This window comes from Parus major, chromosome 7 (assembly GCF_001522545.3).
Source record: "Parus major isolate Abel chromosome 7, Parus_major1.1, whole genome shotgun sequence".
Taxonomy (NCBI): Eukaryota; Metazoa; Chordata; class Aves; order Passeriformes; family Paridae; genus Parus; species Parus major.
In genome coordinates, this window is record NC_031776.1 from 31,062,966 (window position 1) to 31,088,810 (window position 25,845).

The 25,845-nt window shown below is 39.3% G+C and overlaps 1 protein-coding gene across 2 annotated transcripts in view; it reads right to left on the bottom strand.

Moving 5' to 3' along the window:
• TMEM163 (transmembrane protein 163) overlaps positions 1 to 25,845 on the bottom strand; it is an 86,694-nt gene that overhangs the window by 12,302 nt on the left and 48,547 nt on the right. For both annotated transcript variants that reach the window (XM_015634696.3, XM_015634695.3), the window contains 3 exons: positions 21,770 to 21,813; positions 20,538 to 20,629; positions 6,911 to 7,007 (listed from right to left, as the gene is read on the bottom strand). In XM_015634696.3, coding sequence (XP_015490182.1) covers positions 6,911 to 7,007; positions 20,538 to 20,629; positions 21,770 to 21,813 — 233 coding nt within the window. The remainder of the gene's footprint in view (positions 1 to 6,910; positions 7,008 to 20,537; positions 20,630 to 21,769; positions 21,814 to 25,845) is intronic.

Sequence of the window (25,845 nt, forward strand, 5' to 3'; positions counted from 1 at the left end):
ATGTCTAAATTATATTTGTACTACCCAAGAATATCTAGTAATTGACATGATGAAAGTAAAGGGGCAAATGATGATGGGGTTTTTATCACAGAGCTGGCAAGCACTAATAGCAGCAAATACAAACAAAACAATGCTCAAAACCTACACCCAAGGATTTTCAGGTTCCTTTCTCAATAGATGAATAAAATAGCAAAAATCACTAAAATTTGCAGAGAAATCCAAGCATGATATCATCAACAGTATGCAAAAATCACTATTCCATCTTATTTGTAGTGAAACGTGTGTGTACCAAATCCTCAGGGACAGCACTGGCTGTGGATATTGCTCTCTGAAACATCAATAAAGGAATGGTAATTCCTTCCCCTACTGGGAATTATCTTATTATGGCTAACACAGGTTGGAGAACAAATGCTGAAAGTAACAATAAGGGAAATATTCTGAATCTCATATCTAGGGGAAAGGGAACCTCGGTAAATTATTTCTGAGCCAACAAGAAATGATTCTATTTTAGGTTCAGCCCTCATCATTGCAGAAAAAAAAAAAAAAAAAACAGCTTAAATTACATGATCTGAGAAATAGTCATTTAAAATTCACCTGAAGGATAAACAAAAATGAAGACTTTCTCTTCCAAATGTCAATTACTGATTAGCTTTTTAATTTAGGTGTATTGAACAAGAGCTAAAATTATCAGAAATTTTAATTCCAAACACTCCAGAAAGAAGAGCAGCTGGCCTACTTCATCTAACAATTTCAGCAAGTGCTGGAACAAAGGAAGAACAGGGAAAGAGTGAGGGAGAACAAAAAGTCAAAGATTTAGTTGGTGAAAAATATTTCCTTAGGGATCAATGATATGAAACTGAAATAATAACTGCAGCATGTCGTGTTGAAGCAGACCCATACAGAATAAATATTCCCAGCCATATAAAAAATAGGGCAAGAACACAGAAAGAACTGGAATTTGCAGCTGGGACATTCCCAGACATTAATGGCACAACTCTCTCTCCTGTATAAAACGAGTTCTCTTTGGGTTTTGCAATTTTTCTGTATTTTTTTTGAGGTTGATAGTGTCGCTGAAAGATCCTGGGACTTTTAGTGACAATCTTATCTAAAAACCAAAGCATTCCAGAGATACAAAAGTAGGAGAGAAACAGCAAGATTTCCTTCCAAACTGATGTGTTCCAAGGCAAGTGGAAAATGTCATCCTATCTCTAAATTCTCAGAATGAGGAAGCTTTAATTAAAAATATTTTCAGGCAAGTGAGAACGGAGGTCACTGCTCGATGAAGCGCCTGGCGCATACGTGTCGGCACAGGCAGAAATTGTCTCCACTCCCACACCCAAATTTGCCTCCAAAGGAAAATAAAACATCTCTACAAATCCTAGGTGTGTTTACAAGGCAGACAATTCTCCCATGGAAGAGACATGAAAACTCTGTTCTCTTCATTATCTCCTCTCTCCAAGAATCAGAGACCCATCGTATTTTTTTTAATGCTCACAAAATGGAATGTAAAAATCTTCAAATATGTGGGAGAAAAGAAACATCCATTCCACTTCTCACTGCACATATTCAATGCTGGCATTTCCCAGCCCTCTTGGACAAACAGATCCCTTCAGCTGCAATATTTCTCCTACATCTACTTTATCGTCAACCCTGAAATTCATTATTAAATAATAAATTTCAAAACATGCACCACTGATCATTGTTGAACACTGCTCTACATCAAAAATACCAAAAACACTGGCAAAATGTACTGCACCTTGAACACAGAGGATTAATATATAGCTCAGTTACTTGGAATTGAACTTTTCCCTACAGTTTAGAGATGTATAATTAATACAAATACAGAATTATACAGTAAGCGTATAATTAATTGTCTGGCCAAGTCTCCTGACACAGAATATCATTTTTCAGGGCAGAATTCTTTTTAATTACAGTATAAATATAAAGTCCTGTGCAAAGGGAAAACCTAAGTTTACCTAACAATGACAATTTCTGGACTTGTTGCTAACTGCAAGAAATGTAATCCACAGTCAAAGCTCTCTAAAAACTTCAATTCACTGCTAAATAGTAATTTGCAAAACTGAACATATTGCATAAATCCCTGGTGACCCTTATCCTTTGATTTCTGTGGGCTCTCCAGGCTTCCTCATCTAAAGATGGAGATAAAATTAAAAAGAAAGGCATGAAGAGAGTCGCTGAAGACCAAATTTGGGTCTTTTGGGCCAGGAGGGCCATGGTTGCTGTTGCATGTAGGAAACACACACACTAGCAAAGTCAAAATTTCAGACAAACACTTATCATTAAACTCATCCAGGTTATTTTAAACTAATTAATCTACCTAGTCATTCATATCCTGCATTATAGCTATGCCACAGTTTTTAGCATATCAAGCCAGGGAACCAAAAGGAGAGATACACTATTTCTGTGTTTCCCAAGGTTTTGAGGCTTTCAAAAGAATTACAAAATCACTGACTGTGCTGAAAGCTTCTGTTTTGACATAACACTACCTATTGTTTATTTTCACTTGAGACACAGCAAGAGGTAAAACAAACAAGGAGCAGAAAAGGAAGGCAGAAGCAATATTAAGAAATACAGAAAGTCAGGTGCTCTAATTGTCCTCTCTCCTCTGCCAGTGCAGATCAGGAGTGCTGTCATTCACAGGGTTTCAACAAAACTACATTCATCATGGAATAAAGGAGAATTCACATGGGTGACTGGAAAATGCCTGAGCTAACCATGAGCTCCTGCCCTGTAAATTGAGCAGCACCCCTCTGCAGCCTAACAAGAATCTGTGAACATTTAAGTCTCTTAGAGAACGGGGAAGTCAAGGTGGAAATGCCATTAATGTGCAGTAAACCTGTCATTCTCCTCCTGGTTCTCTGAATCCTGCTGAGGGCTGCCAGACCTGCACCCAAAATCATCATATGAAATGACAACAACACTGAAGACTCCTGTTTCTAAATGTGAGTACAAACATATCCTCTCACAACATTTGCAAAAGTGCTTCCAATTATTTCTTGGTCATGGGATTTTTTTTTTTAATTTTCTCTTATTGCTAGTATTTTCATGAAAGCAACTCTTCCAAGCTCCACTTTAAGAACAACAGAATCTCTTTATTAAAGAATTCACAAAATCTTTCCATGTTTTTTTTTTTTTTGGCTATGTGCATATTAAGAAGTGACAGATACACAGCCAGTGTATCTCATATACAACAAAAAACACAATGAACTTCCTATAACTGATCAAGAATTATTGAAAAGTTACTGACTTTGCTTTTAGGATTTTAGTCATAGCTCTTTAAAATTAGCAAGCAGATTAATTTAAATTTAAAATGACCTGTTTAATTTCTAAAATTAAACTTGTGCATATCATACGATTTTCTCCAAAACTTCTGCAATTAAAATGAACTCAGATAAATTATTACAAAGTTCTTGAAGTTTACCAGAAATTAAGACATAAAAAGGAACTTTATAGCTCTGAGAACAATGCAGTCAGTCATGTTGCTCTGCATTATTATTATTATTATCATTATCATTAAGTTAATCTGGAATCCCCCATGTAGAGCAGTGTATCCCAAATCATCTCCATTTGCAGGGCTGACAGCACCAACTTTGTGTTGAGCATCTGAGCACCAACAGCAACATTTTCCAGTTGGGTTTTTGCCACATTATCTCACTTGAGATTGAAGTCACACAGCTAAAATTTCACAAGACACTTTAAAAATTACCCACATCTTCAATGACCTTTGCTGCAAATAAAGAGCAATAAGGATGTACAAACTGTAAAAAAAAAATCATGTGACTCTGACTCACATGTGAAACTTCTGTTGAGGCACAGATCCTTTTAATCTAGGTCTGAGCTCTTCAGTTTTGTACCACTTTGGGACACCAGTGGTGTTACACTACCTTTCCTTGCTCTTGATGTTCTGTTCTTGCTCACACCACGAGGATAATTCCCTGGTCTCAGAATAGCAAGTTATCAATATCAAATTCCAGTAACACAGATATCACCACCAGAAAATATTTCAAGTCACTGTTTTGATGCAGAACTGGTTATTTCACTGCTATGCAAGAAAACTATTAACTGAAAACATTGCTCTGTTATTTTTCCAGATATGTATCCACACATTAAAGCCAAATTACATGGTAAGATACTACAGAAATGAGTATCATTAGCAATTAGTTCATCAGTGGCCCAAGAAGTAGAAAACAGCACCCTGGATAAAGGAGCAGAGGCAAAAACTTCTGCCTCCTACTGATGTAATTTGAGCAGATTTCCCCTCTGCTCAGACACTGATTATGTAGCCTGGACAGTGCAACTATTTCTGCGTAGAGCAGCTAAGGGAACAACCTGCAAATCAGCATCACAATCTGGCACAGCTAGGGCAGCTGGAAAGGTTTCTATCCAACAACATCCTCTTCCCCCAGTTATTTTTAATGTTGGCAATCCTGAGGCATTATACCTCACTGGCCATGACTTGCAGAAGTGGTGCTGTCCTCTGAGCCTTCCCATCTTTCACTGTTACTCTGAGTTTGCACTGAGATATTTCACCTGTCACACAACCCTTGCTGAATCAGTTTCCCACAGAGACATGTACTGAAAGATGTACTGAAATTTTTGAAATTAAAATCCCATGTCATTTAAGAGATACTGAACAAAAGCACCATCTCTTTTCATCCCATTCTCCCACCTACATTCCAGGCAGAACTGCCAGGTATGAAAATCCTTTAGGTGTGTGCATGTGGCTTTAACCCTGCCACCAGTCATCCACAGCCTGTGCCTTGCCAGATACATCCTTCAAACTGCTGGTAGCAGTACAGTGCCTAAATGAGTGAGAACAGTCACAGGAGGAAGATTATCCACCAGGATCCTGATACTGTGTCAAATGTAAGCAGTATCCACTCTAAATTCTACCTGCTTGACACAGATTTAGCCCATGAAACTGAATCCAAGGTAGTCTGTGACAAAAGGGATCTGTACAGATCATTCTTATAGGACACTGAAAATGTAATGGGATCTTTTCTTTAGCTTTTCTTTAGATGCCTTTCTGTAGCTCTGATTCTATATTTTTTCCATATTTTTGCATTTAAAAATATTAAAAATGAGGATGTACAATATGCTTGCAAATTATAAAAGATGTTCACAATCCAAATACAAGAGATTTCACCCCATGTCAGAAATAGAGCCCTCTCCTGTAGCCAGAACTTGTAATGATGAAAGAGTGACATATAGATAGAATAACTTTTAAATTTTTGTTTCTACTGATAGAATTATTAGAGCATTTGCCCACAACAAATTAGACTGAGATATCCAAGTTAATCTGATTTAAACTACCAGAAATTCACCAAAATTTGTGTTTTAATTATGATTGTATCCTCCCTTTTCCCTTCTCCTTCAGGACCATATATTTAATTTTCTCATTAAACAGAAGTCAACCTGTAGCCAGTTTGCAGTTTGGCTACAGAGAAGTAAAGAAGTTGTCACTCAGCTGAGCATCACAGCAGGGTCTCTCTCCCCTCACATGCCCCACACTCATCCCCAACCCAGTTCTGTCAAAATGTTTTGGTTGGGTTTAAGAACCTTCTACTGAAAGTGTTTAAGGTAACCCAGATCATTTTGACAGAACCAGGCTGGTGAACTCCATGTGCTGTAATGCTGGCAAAGCTGAGGAGGCATTCAATTATGAAGCCTGGAAAAGAGGGCAAGGAAAATGCAGAGAACATGAATCACCTGCAGTGGAACAATGCACCTGGCTGCGAGTCAGTGATGTGCTAACTCAAGATGTGCTGCTCATCTTCACCCAGATTTCAATAAACTACTGGAAATAAGCTTCTGGAATTGGCCAGCAAGTTTCCATGAGAACACAGGACACAGCAGGTCATCTGCACTGCTAACAGTGGGTAACAGATGGAATCCCATTTCGGCTCTTTTTGTTTTCCAGCTCTGCCTCCATCTCCGGGTTGAAAGGAAGGAGTTTTGGTTTCTGTGTGGTGCTGTGTTGAGAATGGCACTTGGCAGAGTGAATCCTCGATGGGAAAGGCTGGACACACAGCCAGACCAAACTTCACAGAGGCTGAAGAAAAAGCTCTGGGTCAGGTTGTGCACACAACAAATGAACTGAAACCTCATTTTGTCTGAGGAACATCATTTGAGCATTAGGAAGAGTCCTGTGGGAGTGGAACCACTGCCAAATGGTTTTCCCAGTGACCAGCTTCTTAAGATGAGTAAAAGTTAATAGCCAGTACTGAAAGGAAGCAAGCAGGACAGGCCAGAGCAGAGCTGAGAGAAAGGCCACTGGGGAGGGGCAGGTGGGGGCTGCTTTCACAGCCAAAAGAAAGCAGAGAGCAGGAGAAAAGCCCTTTGTGCTGCTCCATGGTGAGTCAGTCTAAAAGCCAGTTCTTTCACCCAGCATGCTCCCCTCACCTGTTTCATCCCTGCTACACGTACATGGCTCTGGAGTTGGAGGCAAGAGCTGGAAGACATGAAAATATAGTCCAAAAATATATTTTTTCCACATTGAAAATAAAACACTGAAGCCATTGGAGTAGTAAACTGTGGAAATGTTCTTCTCATAAAATTCTAGTACATTCATTAAGCCCAGAGAGGCCTCCTCTCTGTAAGTGAACTCCCACAGTCCTGCATAGAAGCTTTAAGTGGTTACACTTAGAGAGATTTGGTGTCAAACCTATAAAAATCCCTAATTAAACTCCAGAAGTAGATTAGACTCCATCACATAAGTAAAAAAGACTGCTGGAAAACCAGGGCCAGTATGTGCAGCCAGGCAGGAAATGCACCTGCTAGAGCTTCACAGAGTTCAGTGGGGCTGTTGAAAGGAACCACTGGCATTTCTTGGTCCCACTGGCAGGGCAGGGAATAAAGAGAACATTTAATAGAACAGGAATCACCTTACCACTTCTGGAAGCACCCTCTTCGCGAGATCGTGGATGGCTTTGATCACAATACATATAGATGACAGGAGGAATATGACACCCAAGATAACACAAGCCCTGGGGGAAAAAATAGAGAAAAATACAAAGAAATGTTAAGAACATATTTGAGGTTGCCAACTCTCCCAGGATAACAGAGGGGACAGAATATTAATAATAAAAAAAGTCTTAAGGAGCTAAACATAGAGGTTTAAATTAGAGAACAGAATGAAACATCCAGTTCCTCTCCCATTCTTAAAACCTGGATTATGTATGAGAAGACAGGGCATACCAGATGATGTTTCTTTCAGAGAGAAGGACCTGCCACTTCTGCTTCTGCTGATTTATCATAGAGTCCTCTAGAGAAGCACTGTTGGTTTGTTTTGCTAGGATCTCCCATTAGAAACAAGGAAGGGAACTTCATTCTCTTTATCAAGCACGCAGAGATATTTGGTAAATGTGGTCAGTAGCATTACAGAACCTGGAACAGCTGTTTCCTTCCCTTTCCTGCCCAGTCAGGAGTGACATAACTCAGGAACTGGCCCACAAAAGCTGGCTGACTTGCCTAAGGCCACTTGCTGAGCTTGACATAAGATTCATGAACCTCCTGCAAGGATATGCTGACATTTATACTGAAAGCCAAGCTCTTCTATCACCCCCAACAGGCTTAAACCAACCCAGCCCCAAATCTGTGAGCTGGAAACCACGGCTCACCCTTTTCCTGTGGCAACACCGTTGGATGCCCGTGGGATGCACCATCTCTTTCCCCCAGCACATCTTTTATTCCCTCCACACTTCTGAGGAAGACAGGCAAACACTCCCTAAGGGAATGCCCTGAACACTGGCTGGATTTTGTTCTCACATAAGCCAGAGAGTTTGGGGTTATCTCTGTGAACTTGCCAACCACCCAAGCCTAACAGCAAATATTTTGCATATTTGTCAGCAGATACACAACTACTTCAGCAATCTTGATCTGTTTCTCTTATTCTCCAGCTCAGTTTTACTGTGGCAAAAGAATTCCCATCCACCTACTTACCCAGAAATAGCTAAAGTAGATAGAAGAAAAGGAAGATGATAACAACAGTGACAAGGGTATTAATAGCAGACAGAGATGCAGTCTGAGGTTTGAATCAGTATTCAGTAGTCGTATTTAGCAAGCCTAGCTTCTCCTTTATATGCTGGCTTTTGGAATCCACAGCCATGCAAAATTCATGAGTGTAGTACTTTGAGGAAAAAAATACATGTTTTTTGTCTTCTTGAGTGTATAGATTGATCTGCAAAACCACTAAAACACAGCATTGCACAGTGTCTTCTTTTAAACTCATTTGCTAGAAAGAAATAATTTCTAACTGGACTACAAATAATGCAAAATTCAACTACAAATGTAAAAAATAACAAACCTCCAAAAATTAATCTGAGAAACTGTAGTACATAATAAACAGGTTGGTTATTGTAAGCATGCTCTACTTTCACTGTATTAGAGCACAAAAGTTTTAATACAAGCCAGCTCACTTCCATCTGCTAACAGCATTGCTGTGTAACAAAAGAGTGATTTCAACTGCACACGAAGGGTGTTAGTGCCAAGGTGCTTGGCAATGCCATTTCATTAATAGCATTCAATTAAATTAGATGAGCAAACTGCCCTTTCTAAACAGATTTAAATCAACTCAGAGGTACCCATAAAAACTAGTGAAAGAGGAGTTATTCAGAAGTGAGGGCAGACTGATAACATAGAGAGGAATTTGAAGACAGCCCTGATAGCTTTGTCCTAACCCTTGACTTGCACCTCCAGCACCTATTGAGGATCATGTCCTTATTTTACAGCCATTTCTACCTGAGTGAGTGTTAGAGGTTCCCTCTAAGTAACTACTAAATAATTATAGTTATAATTGATCCATAAAGCAAAATAATTGATTGCTACAAGTTTGACAGGAAAGCTCTAATGAAGAATGCATGAATCTGGAATCTCCTCCAGTCCCATGTAATTTATTGCTTCTAAAAAGAAGGAGGAAGAGAGAAAATTTAGTCAAAACATTTTAAAACCTAATGGAAAACCTTTATTTGGTTTTATGAAACAATAAGCTTTTTGTAATCCTTCAGAATGTAGTACAGTTTGAAGAGTAAAAGACTAATTCAGAAAGGACAAGGTGAGGGCATCTCTCTGATATTCAGGCAAAAACCAACTTTTAATTCAACTACAGCTCAAACTTCCAAAGTTGTTTTTTTTCTTAGAGCAATGGCATTTGGAATGCAAGAGTAATTTAAACTACAAGAGAATTTAATATTACAGATTTAACAGTGAAACCACCAAGTCTTCTTTAGTTTGCTGTAGGTGTTGATAGCTGATCATGATCTGCATGATCATTTCTTGATGTGTTTTGGTTGTACTGCAGCCTCAGGCATTGAGAGTGAAATTATTTAGACTCTCAAAACCATCAAAGATTTCATACAGCTTTGGAGCTTTGGTCACTGCTAGTTCATTTCTAGTGGAATTCAGACACCTGTATAAATCCTGAAAACTAAAGCTTGATTCTGGGAGTGCTACATCTTGACAATTTTCAAAAGGCATTTTCTTGAAAGCAGTATTACAACCCACATACAACCCATTTATATTTATACAGCCCTATAAATACCTATTTTGTTTTACAGCAGCCCTGGATATTTGCACACACCCCCATCAGAAGCAGATCAGTGTTAACTGCATTACAGTGCACACAGCTGCACCTCACCTCTTCCATCACATATTCCCTGTGTGGAGCTCTAACAGACACAATTCCTCATTTTCATGTCAAATTCTCACAACTCATAAGGAAACCACAAAAGGAAATCAATCACTGTAAAAGCATATCACGGCCTGATATTCTTTTCCTTAATCAAAAATTTGTTGCTTTGCATGAGTCAGTGGCTTTTAGGCAGGTACCTACGAAAAGTGCTGAGATTCAGGGGCTTCCATCTCCACAAACTCAATTTTCAAGCTGCTATTAGTAAGCTAGTACTTTTCCCCCTCATTTTATCATAAAATTAAATTCCTAAGGAGAGTAAGTCCAATGATCCAATTCATTTGCATTTAGCAGATGCAGCAGAACAGCCTCCTAATTCGTGGATTTAGCCTTAATTCTATCTTGTAGTTTGCAATTCTTGGTTACAATTCCCTACAGGAATAAGATTAAAATTCTGCAATGTTGCCAACACAGAATTAGGGATTAATCTCACTTTGATTTCTATAGTGATTGATCTTCAACATAATGAAGCAATTTTACCTTTAGCATGGTCTTGCCACACTAAACACCCTTTCCATGAGCTGACCACTTTCAGATAAAGAGGCTGCTCCTCCAGGTAAGCAGCATTCAGACTGATGTAAGACTGCAGGTTTAGATTCTCTAATTCAATGTAGAATTGTTTGGTAACATTTTATAAAAAATAAATCGATAATAGTAATGAAATTACAAATATGTGCTGAGAAATGAGCTCTGCTATGAACCACCTCAAAAGTGATCTGGGAAAAGCTACACAAGGGTGACTGGAAATGGAGATTTTATTATCTACTGACTGCTATGAAACAGCCAATGCAAGAGCTTTCCCTTCTCAATTATCATCCCATTCTCTTTCTGGCAAATCTTTACAGCTGCACAGTACCAGCGAGGGTTTACAATGAAGCCCTTGGTAATCACTCCTCTCATGTCAATCTGCTCTCATGCAGCAAAGGAGGTACACCAGAATTAAGGATTCAGAAGAAATTAGTGATGCATATGAATACAATCTGCAAAAATGTGTTAACTTTCTCCTAGCAGCTCACAGAGGGTTGTTTTGGGGCAGTGGGGAGGGAAAAGGCTCTCATCAATTTGATGGTTTGGCTGTTACAGCCTGGAAACTATTTTACTACCACACTTCAAGTTCATTAAACTAATGCCTGAAACATGACAACACCACGTGGAATAAAAAGAAGTTTGTCAGTAGAAATCCAATTACCTCCCAATTCTACAATTTTCTTAACATGATAAAATCAAGATGCAGTATTAAAACCCCAACTTTCTTGTCAAATATTGCACTATTCTCCCACCTGTTTCATTCATTGCAGCATCCCAGATTAGTTGACCTGTTTTGATTATATGGGTTATTTGGGGAGGGTGTTTATTATTTACCAAAGTAAAGATGCTCACAGAACAACAGAAGAGTCCAGGATGGAAGGAACCTCCCACCTGCTCCAGCCTTTCACAGGAAAGGAGCCCAGATGAGATTCTCTAGCACCCTGTCCAGCTGCATCTTGAAAAATTCCCACAATGAGGACTCTGCCACATGCCTGGGGAGGATGTTCCAGTGATTGATTGTTCTCACTGTAAAAACTTCCTTTCTGGTATCAAGATTACTTGCCTTATTCATGGAAAACATTTTGATCATTTCAGCTGAGCTATAGGGGTAAACATGACAAAAAGAACTGGAAAAAAAATCATTGTATAAACCAGCAGGATTTGTATTCATATTCTTGAGATAGAAACTCTATTCTCACATTTGCAAAGCTGCCATCTAAACAAGCTTCTGTTCCTCATCCAATTGTCTGGCAGCCATGATGCTGTAAATAAGACAATACTTCTAATTTCTACATTTATTCTGGTTGCTCTACAAGAGCTGATTTACTCTGTTTTAATTCTGCATTTCCTTGATTGTTAACAATCTTTCCACGTTATATTTTCCTAAGAGAAATGAGATTTCCACCATGGATTAATAGTGGAACAGTTTCCCAAAGAGGCTGTGGAGCCTCCACCCTTGGGAGTTTTGGATGAAATTTTGGGTGAGCTATTCTGATCTCACAGCTCACCCTGCTCTGAGCAAGAGCCTGTGCCAGAGACCTGCAGAGGCCCCTTCCAACCCACATTATCCTGCGAGCCTATTAATTTTTATTCACAAAATCCTTAACTCTGCAGGCTCTGTCAAGATCTTTCAGTACTAATGACTCCTAATAGCCCACAGAAAAGGAAATGTTAAAATCTCTGCAGGCTGTTTTCGCCACTGAAGTGGTGAAAAATATTACTTTGCAAGGAACTGTAACTTCACATTAAAATGAGCTACAGGCCAATAAAAGCAATATGAGCTCTAAGCCCAGGAGTAATGTGAGCTTCTTCAGCAAATGTGAGAAAATCAGTTTTATGATGGATACAGAATTTAATCTCTGAGTAAACCCACCAATAAAACCTCTAGAGTTAAAGTAAGAAAAAAAGTTATAAAAGTAATTATTTTAATAAAAATGGTAAAAGTGCTAAATCCTTTTTCCCTATGATTTGAAGGATTTTAGTATTAGTGGCTGACAGAGTGAATATCATGTATGGAACCCTTCAGAAAAAGTCACATGGTTTAACATGGAAGGCAATTGTCCAGGAGGTTTTTGCTGTCAGAAGTTAGGAAAATATTTTTGAGCATGAAGTATTCCTTCACTTTCTTATTCTGTATACACACTTTTTCCTCACCTGTCTTCTGTGTCTAACCACACAAGAGGAGCCCTTTACTATCTCTTTGCCTTGCTGGGACTCTTGTGAATACTCATGCTTTCTGCCCAAAACCAAAGACAAATTGCATTCTGTGACTGCTCCTTCAGTACTGACTTGGAACTTGCAATGACCTGCATCACATTTCCTCTAGATGAGAGCCTGTTTTAACAAAGCTACGTCTGCTTTCATTTAACGCTGGAACTACGGCACCTCTCATAGCCTACAGCAGCCAAATTAAAAATGCCAGTTACTGCCAGCCTAGAATTTCTCAAGTGTAGCCAAAACTGAACGTTGGAATCCAAAGGATAAGAATTTGGGAGGAGAAAGGTTCAAATTTGGTCACCAAAAAATGATTTTCTGGTGGCAAACCAGTGGGATCTACCTGATGGAGATGATGAGAAGCACAGTAGAGAAAATATGCTGTCACACAAGTGAGGAATTGAGCAAGGACCACTCCTGCCATGAAAGAAGGGTGTGTAAAGAAGCAGAGGGGAGCCCCAAGGAGCTGTGCTGGGGATTCTGTCAGCACAGCCACAGCCCCTGCACACAGCCCAGACACTGCAGGGGCAGGTGACAGCCACAGCTCTGTTTTGGGGACTGTACCTCTGGGGCAGGAAGGGCATGTGCAGTATACAGAACACAGTGCCACAGCTCCACTGCTCTTTACTTTAAACAGAGGCACCCAAATTGCCATGCAGCTGTTCACTAACATTTGCTGCTGTTCTGCAACATTACTGAGACCACTGTAGCCACATTTTTCATCAGGGTGACATCCAGAACTCTGACAACTAAAACATCTGCCTCTTAAACTCATTAAAGGACTTTCTCTAAAAAGAACTAGCCACTGTGACATATTATGCTAATACACAGGCAAAAGATGCAATACCAGCTTCAGTCTTGAGATTCCTGCTTATTTGTCATGCTCTACTACTAATCTAAAGCTTCCTTGTGTCCAGTTGGGCAGCTACTGGTGTAGCTTATCTGTTATCAGGTGTAGTTCCTGAAGAGGTTTTGGACACCAAACTGTACAGAACCACAGCTGTTCAGAGTATTTACATCTGTCTGGTGCTGGGTGAGGGGGGAATAGAGTCAATTTAAGATGCACTTTAAAAGGAAAAAAGTGGGCTTGCTGTTCATCACACATGTTCCATAATCCACCCCCAACTGCCAGGATCCAGATCAGCATCATTACAGCTACTCCTTTTTTCTCACCATAAAAAAAAATAAGCCCAAACTATGTTACACAATAAGGAGAATACAAGTAATAGTCCAAATGACCACTAAAAATCAATTTTTCAGTTCTTGTGTTAGAAAAGTGTGTTGTGATATCACGTGATCTAACTTATTAAAAGACACGGAGGAGAAATGCTGTTTACGTCTGAGACTCAGATCAGCTCTGCCAGGGAACCATTTCATGCTGAAAATGTTACAGGCCTTCTAAAACTTTTATTATCCCTTAGGATTTCAACTAGTTGCTGCAGAACAGGGTATTTACATACTTCAACTTCATGCAGCTGAACTGGGGCAACAGTTCCATAAATAATTTGATACCCCAGGTACGGAATATCTGCCAGAAAACACTAACAGACATTTCTACAACTGGGGGGAGTTTAAAACTTCTCATGGTCTATTTTCTAGTTCCTAGGTCTGCACAGACTCTGCAGCTGCACTTGGAGTACACCTGCCTTACAACCACTCTCCTGGCTCCAGCACTGCTCCTGCACTTGCAGCAGATGATCAGAGACTCTGCCATTTCCCTGAACCCAGAAATTAAAGCCTTTGGAGAACTTCTATAATATTCATTTTTATGGTGATCATCAAATTACAGCACAGGAAACATCATATTCCTGATTTTATATCCATAGGTCTACCTGTAAATACTAGGCAATACACACAAATCCTGCTTAATCAACTACCAGTCAAGTAGAAGGAAAGGCTTTCAAGGGTTTTGGATCTAGCTCCAGTAAAATCACTGCCAAGTCTACAGATGCCACAGTTTTTGAAACAGATTTTAGAATATATAAATATATACATTTTCTATTTCATATTTAATATAACTTGTATGTGCAATGATTTTTGGGGGTGCACGCACAGCCGTAGGCATACATGTATTTCTGTCTGGGTAAGAGCAAAGTTTGTGATTGATTTACTTGTGTCTGAATATGGGAAAATAAATTTATGGAGAAATGATGATGTTTATTAAGTCAGCCTAATGAAGCACCTATTGTATCTAGCATTGTACTTGGATGCAGAATTTTGGCCAAATATTTCAGAAGAAAGAATAGTTTAGAAATTTTCAGCTTGGTTAAAAAGAAACTACACTTCTGAAAAAAAATAAACAAAAAACTATAGTTCTCCTGCAAAACAGATAACCCAGCACAGGTGAGCAATCCCTTTGAAAACTCCTCACTGTGCCTCATTCTGTGGGAGAGACATGAAAATGTGGTGTGAGGCCAAACTCCTGGTAGCTGAGAGCCACACACGAGCTGCAGAGGTAGGTTCTGTTTGCAGCTCCATGCATTTGACATTTTTCCAGATCACTTAGGTATTCCATTCACTCATCACAAAAGAGCTTTGCCTCCAGCCACAGAGGTTTGCCCTGAGCTGTGGGTAGGTGCTGATTTTGCCATCTGTGCTTTGAGTCTCTTCGGTATGTATGGTATAGATAAAATTATCCACAGTTTTTTCAATGTGACTGATATGTTGGGTCTGAACCCAGAGGATTATTTTCATTCAACACTGCCTAAATAGACAGTGCTCATTTAGCTGGGTTAACCAGCACAGCAGAGACAATCCTCACATGAAAATTTAAATACAATAGAAATACTGAAAATGTGGGTGGCTTTATTTAATTCTGTGTACCAAGAGAGGATATACCCTGAAACCATGTAGACCAATATGCTTTCTTTTTGAACCAGAGGAAGACAGAAGAGCCAGACCTAACTTTGCACTATGACAGCCACAAAAGGTGGCTTCTAATTCTTTCAAGCTTTGAGTGCAAAAGTAGGATACGTCACAAACCCATATTCCCATATGCCTAATTGCAATGCACATATATTCAGTGTAACTTCTGCAAGGATCCCCATGACCAGACACCGGGGTAAATATTCCCAAGTGGTGTCATCTGAACATGAGCAAGAGAGAAAAAAAGGGTTACAATTACTTTGGAAGGAGAGGCTCTCTCTGTCTTAGGGTCTCATCACATTTTATGATGTGATTTCTCATGTCATCTCTGCTCAGGAGCAGTCAAATATCTTTCTTAGAGATTGCTTTTAGCTGAAGCTAAATTAGAAATTCTTGGGTTAAGCTCTTACAGGTGTGTTCTTCTGAGTGTCAAAACAGGTAAGAACACCTGTTCTCACTGCCCCCTAATTTGTAAACCTGTTCATCCTCCCCATAATTTAGAAACCTATTGGGAAGCAAATCTCCAGGACAGACTTTCTTCACGTGGCAAATGGGCTCATCTTCCTGAAGGGATTAAATCCACAGCCACAGCTGAGGTGTGGAGATGAAAGTTAAGTTACAGGCACAGAGTAAATCATTTAAGTAATGTCTAATTGAAAAATGACTCTTTTCTTCTGGCAAAAAGCTTTCTCAGGAGCAGGTGGAGGTATGATAGAAATCTGCACTGTGTCTACCACACTATAGATTTTCACTCCTGTAATTTTAGTATTACTGCTCATGTTTCAGACAGCAGCTCCACCAATATATTAAAAAAAGGACATATCTGGACTCATTATTTATTATGTCATGGCAACATAGAACACCACAAGTGTGTTTAAAATGATTAGTCCATGATACAATTTAATTTTCTTATTAGGCAATTAAGGAGTGCATAGCCAGAGTCTGAAATACATAATCAAAAACACAAACAAACAAACAAAACCACAACACCAAAACAGCAAAAGAGATGTAAGAAATGTGTGTTTTCTGCTGTTGCCATAATCCAGAATGTTCATTATGAGTCAGGTTTCCTATTTACTCTGGCACTGGCTTAAGAAAGATGTTGACAGACTGGTTCCTGGGAAGCACAGAATTTAACATGATACCATCAACAAAAATAATATATAGCAAACACCAGCTGCAACTGTCAAGAATCACTGGTTTAAATATGCTGTACAGAGTTGGGTTGTGCAATAAAAAACCCAGTGGCCAAAAATCCCAGAATCAGTGGATCCCACAGGCATAGGCAGATACTGGGTCCTGTACTGCATTGTACAGAAAAGCAAGACATTTCCAACCAACTGTACTGAATCAGCTCTGGGTTTTAACACTTTCCCACATGGCTGTGTACATGTAATTTTTTTATTCTGTTTTTCCAATCCATCCTTTTTTGGTGGTATTTCTCACTTTCTCCTCAGACACAGTTCCTGCACTCCAACCAAGTCCTTCATTCCCGAATTTAACAGAAGCTAAAAGCTGCCCTTGGCTGTATAGCCAGTGGCTAGTTCAACATCTCATGAGATCTTTTTCCAGTCTTCTATTAAGAAACTTCTTCTACAGCTATTTACTGAGTTTATTTAGGCACATGAAAAACCACTCTTGCCAAACCAGTGTCAATAAAGTTCTTTCAACAGATTTATATTTGCTTCAGCAACCCAATAAGCTACTGAGTTGCTAAAGGTTTACTAAAGGCAGAATATTCAAGGCATTTGTAAACTGATTATGGAGAGCAGCCAAGGGGACCATTCACATTTCTTCGCACATCTTAAATGTCTCAGTCAATTTCAGTTGTAAATTTTCATCTTCAGTGGAGATTTCAAATTATTTTTCCAGTTATTTCAGCAATCCTTTCTTTGATTCCTTGATCATTGCTTTTTGATGACTTGTTCAGCACCTTTACATTTCCTGCATGTTAATTTACAACCTAGCAGATCACACTGAGCAGATAAAGTACTCATGAACTATGCATGTACCCTGACTCTCTTCCCAGACATCTCTAGTCCTTCCCAACTCTTGCTTTGCCTTAAGACCTACAATTCTTTCAAGGACTCTCTTAAAAAACATCAAATATTCATCCTACTCCCACATACTCTTTCATTAATGAGCCATCTAGGCAGAGTCAAGCAGGCCTACAACCTTGCAGTGGTTTAATTCCTGATGCTGGTGAATGTTTAACCTTGGCTTTTATTTCTTGTGGGCACCAATGATACATCCAGGAGCAGTCTGAGCAGCAGCAGGAAGGGTGACAGAGCCCTGGAAGTGTCAGTAAAGGGAAAAAAGAGCAAAAAGAGCAAAAGGAGTTTTCTTGTCAATTCTCCCAGTCAAAGCACAGAAATTTGAGATGGCTCAATCTGGAGAATCAACAAATGGCTACAGGATTGGTGCCACTGCCAGGGGTTCAGCCTCTTCTGAGCTCTGTGTTGTGGCTGACAGCCTGGAAGGAAGGGATGAACACTGACAAAGTACCTTCTCATCTCACCCCAGAAAACAAGAGAAACCAAATGATCTAATAAAAACAAAACACATTAAATGGAGTTAAACTCAGCAGGACACATTTGCATGATGGTTTCAGCATTCCAATTCCCCTGAAGTCAAATGGAAGTGCACTGGTTCCTCCTAGCAGAACTTGGCACAGCAAGAGTTCCAGAGTGCCAGCCCATCAAATGCTGCAGCTCCAACTGCCATATGGCTGCAGCTTAAGTAAGACTACACATCTCTTTCACATCTTAGCATTTTATTCTCAGTATTTAATTCATAGCACATCATGAGTCAGGCTGTATTCTCTGTGCCTTTTCCTGGGGGTGTGTTTTTCGGTCTATCTTTATGTTCTCTCTCAATGACGTCCAAGACTGAATCTAACGCTGCCTTTCCATGAGAGGCTTTACACTGATTTTAACAGATTTTGGATCAATCTCCTGCTGTCAAGTTTATGAAACGGGAAGTTTTATAAATTTGCAAAACACAATTAATTGGCAGTTCCACTTGGCTTTTGCCGAGGAGCTGAGGATTTTTTCAGATATGTTAGGGTTCACAGAAAAATGTAATCTTTAAATCAATAAAAGACAGAACTATAAATAAAGAACTAAATTGAAGCTAGTCTGGCACACTCTGTTTATTCTTCTAGACAGACCCCTGCACTAAGGCAGAATATGGCCAGGCACACAAAACCAGGAATAACACACAGCACAACCTACGCAAATTTGTGCACCCACACAAACTCATCCCACACTGTCCAGGAGTCAGGGAGAAGGCCCCCAGAAAACAGGGATTGTGGCAGAGCAGGTGGAGGCAGATATGATACACAGATATTGTATTAGCTTATTCATAAGCTGAGCAAGCAGCCAGCAGGCATCATTGCAACATTTTCCCAGCATCGAGGAGGAAAAATAATTACATGCAGTGTTTCAAGCTAGAGATTGATTAAATGCAACAGGAAATTAGAAATGTGCCTCCCTCAAAAACCTGACACAGAAAGAGTTGCCTTAAGCAGCACAACAATCTCCCCATCTCTTTGCTGTCAGTACTGTGGTGGCTCTCCTGTCAGCTCTGGAAGCAGAGGGATAACCAGGCTGACTATCCAGTGATTCATATTCCCAGCATATGGGAACATTCTTTCACTTGGTACTGAACTCATCATGTAACCTTAGCTGTCTTCAACTCATGGGCATGGCAAGTAATTCACTGACTTAATTTAGCCTTATGTAAAGCAGAGGGATTATATGAAACCAAATTAAAAATTAGCATAAAGAAACAGGAAAATATGTTTACTACTTCGCCTGTTCACTTTACTGGCTTAGCCATAGGGACATGTTGAGTCTTCTTTTGTATTGGGATTTATTTTCTCTTCTAAATACTTCACAAGGTTCTGAAAAAGCTCGACAGAAGGAGATTTCAAAAATATGTTCATTAAATGTTGACAGGAATCTCTGTGGACACCCACAAAAGTAAGATAGTAAGAAAATATCTGTTAAAATCTCCAAAGCTGTGCAAGACTAATTTTAATCACATTTTTCTGACCTTATTTTTATGAATCAATGCCACATCAGTCTTTTATGGCCTTTTATTCCAAACTGTTCTGTATGGAGCCCTGCCAGAAAAAAACTCACAGCCCTGGCAAGCTGTTGCATGAGCCTGAGCTAATGCATGTAGAAATACTGCTTGCTTTTTCTTAGTTTTTAGAAAAAGATTGTGAAGAAGTGATTGGGACCCTTCAGTGTGGCTTTTTGCTGTTGATTTTTTGTGCTTTGTTGTTTTGATTTTCTTGATCCTACCAGTTATGCAACCTTCAGATTCATCAAGCTGCCCTTTAATAAAGCGCCATCATTAGAGGTGTTTCAGCACAAAACCTGCCTTATCCCCCTTTATTGTAAAAGTGCAGTCCATTCCAGGGGGCAGTTGGACTATTTTCCAGCCAGATTGGATGCTGCCAGCAATGGCAGTACTGAGAAAAACCAAAAACAGGCAAATATACTGTAATTCTCCTCCTAGATGCTCAAAATTTGAGAAGGAATTTTAAATCTTCTTTATGCACTAGTTGGGAAAATTCTTGAGTCAATCTCCACCTGATCTTCTCAGCTAGCATATGAATCACCCATAGAAATGCTGCACAGTGATGCAGAGCACAATTCCCATTGTGATCAATACTGCATTGCATATGTAAAGATTTCCCCCCCCCATAGGATATATACAGCAAGCATTAAATATGAAAAAACCTGCTTGCAAAGTAAACATAAAGAAGATATGCATCACTGTTATAATCTTACTTTAAAAAAAAAGTTGAAGTGATTCATATTCAGACTTGTTAAGGGAAGTACAAATATTACACAAGCAACAATTTTGGAAAGCATACTCTAGTGAGAATGATTCAGTAAGATGGAAAATTAAAGATATACAAATCTGTTACAGACTGCAAATACAGTTCATTTGATCCAGGTGCTGCAAGGGAAAACAAATAGCAAAGGCCCAACCATTGCTGTGTTGGCTAAGAAGAAACAGAAAATCACAATCACAGGGAGGTTTGCCTAAGGAGGGTGTTTGGGAGCAAGCAGCGAGCTGGCAGAAGGAAAGGATGCTTGCTGACACGACAAAATGTTTTTGTCAAAGCTCTGGAACCTGCAGCCTCCCAGCTTGACAACAAAAGCTCTGCAGGCCCCTGCCAGAGGCAGAAGCAATGCAGTGTACTCACATGTACTCCCTGTGTGCAGAGTGCACAGCGGCTGCGTTGCTGTAACGCCACAGAACTATCGCTGACGACAAAACATCCAGGGTGGCATCAAACTGAAAGAGATACAGGCAATTGTTTTGTGGGACATCAAATGTGCCCTGCACTCAAAGCAATGCATTCCCCATCCTGCTGCACAGGCACAAAGAAGCTTCAAATAAATCACTTTAATGAAAGCAGGATTTACGTTTATTGAATTGATCTTCACATTTTCACCTTGTATTATTGCAAAATCATACACTTCCGAGCTCAGAAAGTCAATCAAGGGATTATAAAAATTTGAATTTTTAATCTATCACCTGTGAAGAAGTTAAGAAAAAAAACAAGCATCCCAGTCTGCCACTGTAGCACTCTGAGAGTTAAAATACTAATATGAATCTAATGCAAAGACTGTAAAGAAATAAGCATAGAAAAATGCTTGTCAAGCATTCCTTTTTCCGGCAGTCACTAATTTCCTGCAATAGCTTTTGTTTCCAATCAAGAAAATATTAACTTTTTCTCCAAAATCCCACCCAGATTTCATCCCATATGAATTTATTATTCTGTGTCATCAGTAAAATTGCCATGTTTGTATTCCCAATTAATGCAGATATGGTGTCAGGAACACTGAAAATCAGGTTTGTCCCACTGTAAGAACTTCCACTCTCGTGTCAAACTTCCTACAGAGTCAATCTGACCTTCAAAATTGAAAGCTAAAGATAAATTATTTGATATGAGTCATTGCTTGTCATTAGCAATTTTTTGCTCTACCACTAATCTGGAAAGTCATGGCAAGGACTGGAGAGGAAAGCTGTCGTTCCAAAGTCAACAGCAGTCTTACCATCAGCTTCAATGGGAAGAGGTCAGAAGGGAACTTGGGAATTTGGCTCAAGTTCAACCACAAAACTGATTTTTAATTGAGAGATTTTGCATAAGAAAACCATATCTGGTGGATAACACCTATCAACAATAAGGCATAAGAATGGGTATCAACTCCAGGATGGGACTAAATGGACAGAAACTGAAAAAGTATAATTAGAGTATCTTTGACACCCTTCCAATGCTTGACTTTAACAATGTTTTTTATAATCCATTATTGACTTTGCATACTTTTCCATTAATTTATCGTAAGAAAAAAATGCAGTATTTCATATTCAGAGAAAGCCTTTGGAAAAGAAAGAAAGAGTAGATAATATTTCAATTGTATGTCTACTTACAGCAAATCCAAAGGATGATGCACTGTATCTCATTACGGAGACAGCTGAAGAAAAGAAAATATTATTTAGAGTCACTTTCAATTTTCTTTGCATTTTTTTTTTTCTTTTTCTGCTGTTCAAGAGCTACAGAACCAGTTTTAACACATGTATTTACTTTCACCCAATTCCCACTGGAACAACCTGACCCAACACTTAAAAAATGTCTACAAAGAGAGACACATTGATGCCACAGGAAATGGTTAGAGCACTCAAGAGATTTCTTCCAAAACTGTAATGGGGGAGATGGAGCAGCATGCTCTGCTCATGAAACAAGCTGTGTTTTAGATACAGATTTGTGCAAAAACATTTTGAAACCACAATATCAAACTGTCAGAAAACACATCTCAAAGAGTTTCAGGCCATCTGACCTGGATGACAGGAAACTACACAGGCCCATTGAGACTTCTTGAATGTCATCTTTTCAGCAAAAAGCCCAAGGGTAACTCACACAGCCCCAGGAAATGCTTAGGATCCCATCATTTCAGTGATTTCCAAGGCAAAAATATCAGTAGGAAAAATTTTGACCAGCCCTGGTTTTGATCACATAGGACCTTCTAAAAAATAATCAAGACTGAAAACAGGCTAATGCCTAGAAAAAAGCCCTCAATTTTTTTAAAAATTTTACTCCTCACATCCTAAATTCATCACCTCAGTTTCCAATTCTAGGAAGGCCTGTGCCAGAACAAAATCTTCAACAGCCCAGAGGAATTCCAGGGAAGAAGCAGGCAGCAGTGGAAGAGGAATCTCCTGGAGATGGGAGCTCACCAAATGCAGCTCTCAGACTCACAGCAACCCCAGCCAAGCTCTGAGCAGCTCCACCCTAATTGCTGTGTTTTGTGAAGGACCATCTGAACCTCTGCTCTCTGAATAAACCCACAGAACTACAGCTCCAGTATTAAGAGGGCTTGAAATAAAGCCCAAAAGGATTGATTTGATTACTCTTTATATGAACAGATATCAGCTAATTTAACAAAGAACACATCTTTGTAGGAAAAAAACAAATAAACCAAAAAAACAGACTCATCTATGACTTTGTCAATCTTAGGCTGACAAACACAATATCTAATTCTCAGTGTTCATGAGAGCAGCTTGGCAGAAGAGAAACACTATGATTTGACTGTTCTTTTCAATAACAGCAAGCTGCAGTTCTGTGGCACTTACCTGGATAAACAAAAATTAAATTCTTGGAGGAAAAAAACCCTTTTGTTTTGGATCTAAGACCTAGGTGTGGTCACAAGCATGCCAGATGTCACACATATTTGGACTTTATCATTACATTCAGCCACAACGAAAAGAAAAGTCATCAAGGTTGCTCTCCAGACTCCAATTTTCTCAAAGTTGAGGAGTATTGAAACAGTGTAGATTTACATCTCACTCTTATTTTTAAACCATAATTTCCCACACTTCATTCCCTAGGTAAAAAAAGAAGCTATATTTCTTGGTCAGACTTTCCAGTGATCTGCAAATTTCAACACTTCACTGCATAATATTGCCTATCAAATTTTCATTGTCTGCCTCCTTAGAGGCATATAGTTTCAGAATCTGCAGAAGTTGCAAAAAAATTTATGAGGATTCACAGGTACATACAAACCTGCAATGTTCCTGTCATTGCTGCTTCCATATGATGCAGTTCAAAGCAACACTTTTACTCCTACTTCTATTTCTAGCTTACCCCTCTAGTGGAATTAACTCCTCAGTCTTTACTAAATTGCCATTTTCTTTCCCAACTCTGATCCAGACTTTAAACAAACTAATTTTATGGTTCCTTTAAAAATGAATATATAATTTCTCTGGTGATGAACTGCATACAGATAACCACACCTTATGGATGCTTGAGGGGACATATTTGGTATATTTAAAGCACAGGGAACTCAGCATGAGAACTATTTTTATTTTATGTATTCTATCACAGCAGTAACACACAATCTGTTTGTCCTAAGCTATCTAAAACAGCAATGAAAAACAAGTATTAGCTAACAGTGTCACAACTCTGCTCAAACCTTTTTGCTAGTTAGCAAATATGACTAGGGCTGGCATCCCACAACACTAACTTTTAGTGGTTGAAGACCATAATAAAGGTAATAAAGACCTTTTATACACTGGAAAGATGTATTTCTATATTATTTATTTACATGCTTGTTTTCTAATGGGATAAACAACATATTTCTTTTTCTTTCAGAGTCAAATAACAATGTTAAAGCACCTTCAGCTCTGACTTAAACACATTAATACGTCTAGCTGGCATAGAGTGCAGTCATAAAGCTCCCCAGTAAATCATCCCAGTTTAAACAGGATGTTTGTCCAGAAATCCAGACTGGTGGCAGTGAAAGCAGCTCTAATATTGGATTATAGGGCACCAACCAATAGAGGCTGCAACAGACCAACCACATCCACTAAAAACAACTGCTTCCCACTCCAGGCACTGAAGCTGAAAGGGCTCTTGGGGAAGTATTTTTTAGCAGCCAAGCATTTGAGAGCCCTGGGCAAAGGAATAATTGTGCTCCTTCCTTACGGCTCCAGTACCACTGCTGGGCTCCAGGAGCGATGCAGGGCACTGCAGGGATGGGCCTTGCTCATCCCTCACCTTCCCTCTTCTCAAAGTGCATTTTCAGCTTCTCCCAGGTGGGAATAAAATACCCCCAGAGAATCCCAATCTCCATACTGTGGCAGAACAATGGTGGGGAACAAGTAATGAGGAAAGAACAGAGCAGTCAGCTTAAAACCACTGTGAGGCCTCATTTAGCAGCTACACTGCCACGACAGAGAGAGCCTGCTTTTAGCTGTTTTATTGGCTAAATTGGACAACGTTTTATTACCTCTACAATAAAGCAGATAATCCTAATGCATTTTCCTGACATTTGTAAACACAACTTGCAAGCAGTCAGAAACTAAAAATAGAGGCAGCAGCGTAAGCAACAAATCTACGGCTGTCTCCACCTGCACAGCAATATCAGTTTGTGAAGTCTGCCAGCCTGTAGGTCAGGTTTTGCTGGAATCCCTTCACCCCTTTCAAAGTGATTCCAAATCAAAAAATAATAAAAAAAATCTTATTTCCCACACATTCTACCCTCAACAAAATATGGGTTTTATTCATTTCATGTGTCGCAGAAAGAAATCATGTAACTAGGGCATTAACTCCACAGAATAGTTGCAATTTAACCTTCCAGACATCTAGTCTGCCCCCAGCCTTTGTCAGGTTTAATCCAGCTCACGTTTGTTCTAGGGTGAGAACCCTGCATTACCCTGGAACGCTCATTTCCTCCCTGGTGTTGGAAGAACTCCCTGGCACCTTTTTGTACAAAGCTAGGAGACAAGAAATAGGATAGAAAATTAACTCTGACTCCAGGTCTTTCAAACAAAAACTTTTGGGATGAGTCTGACTACAAATGAGAGAGGGTACAAAAAAACTGCTCCTCCACCTGTCATAAAGATCTCCTCATACCTGCTCAGAAAGGGAAAAAATATTTTCAGGCAGCTCCTGTAGATGGGACAATGACTCCATCATGTTTGCTTTGATATTAGTCTTTCTGAAAGACACACTTGGATGTGAGCACATAAAATACCAAGGCTTCAAAAGCACATGACCTGCACTTGGCAGAAATCAGCCAGGCAATTTGAACACCACTGAAGTGGTGGGTTTATGTCTCTATATATTATTACCATGAAGATCTTGCAGGTTGTGCAGTCACGAGCAAGAGGATCTGGAAGTTCTGCTGAATCAGAAGTGAGACTGAAATACAGTCTGTTTTCATTGCCTAGTGTTGGTAAAACATCTAAAACTAACGTTACAACAAATATTTCAAAATAAATTCATTTCAAAGAGAGAAAAACAAATTAGCAGTTATTTTTTAAAAATCCCTCACAACAACTGAAGGCAAAGAACAGACACATCTGATAATGTTAATACTTGTTAAAAACGTTACTGACCCAAATCAACAGGTACACATACCTTTCCTCAGGTGCCTTCTCCCTTCCCCAAAATTCTAGTAGAGCAAAAGTTGAAGTTTTTTATGCACATGCATTAAATTTCTGCAATC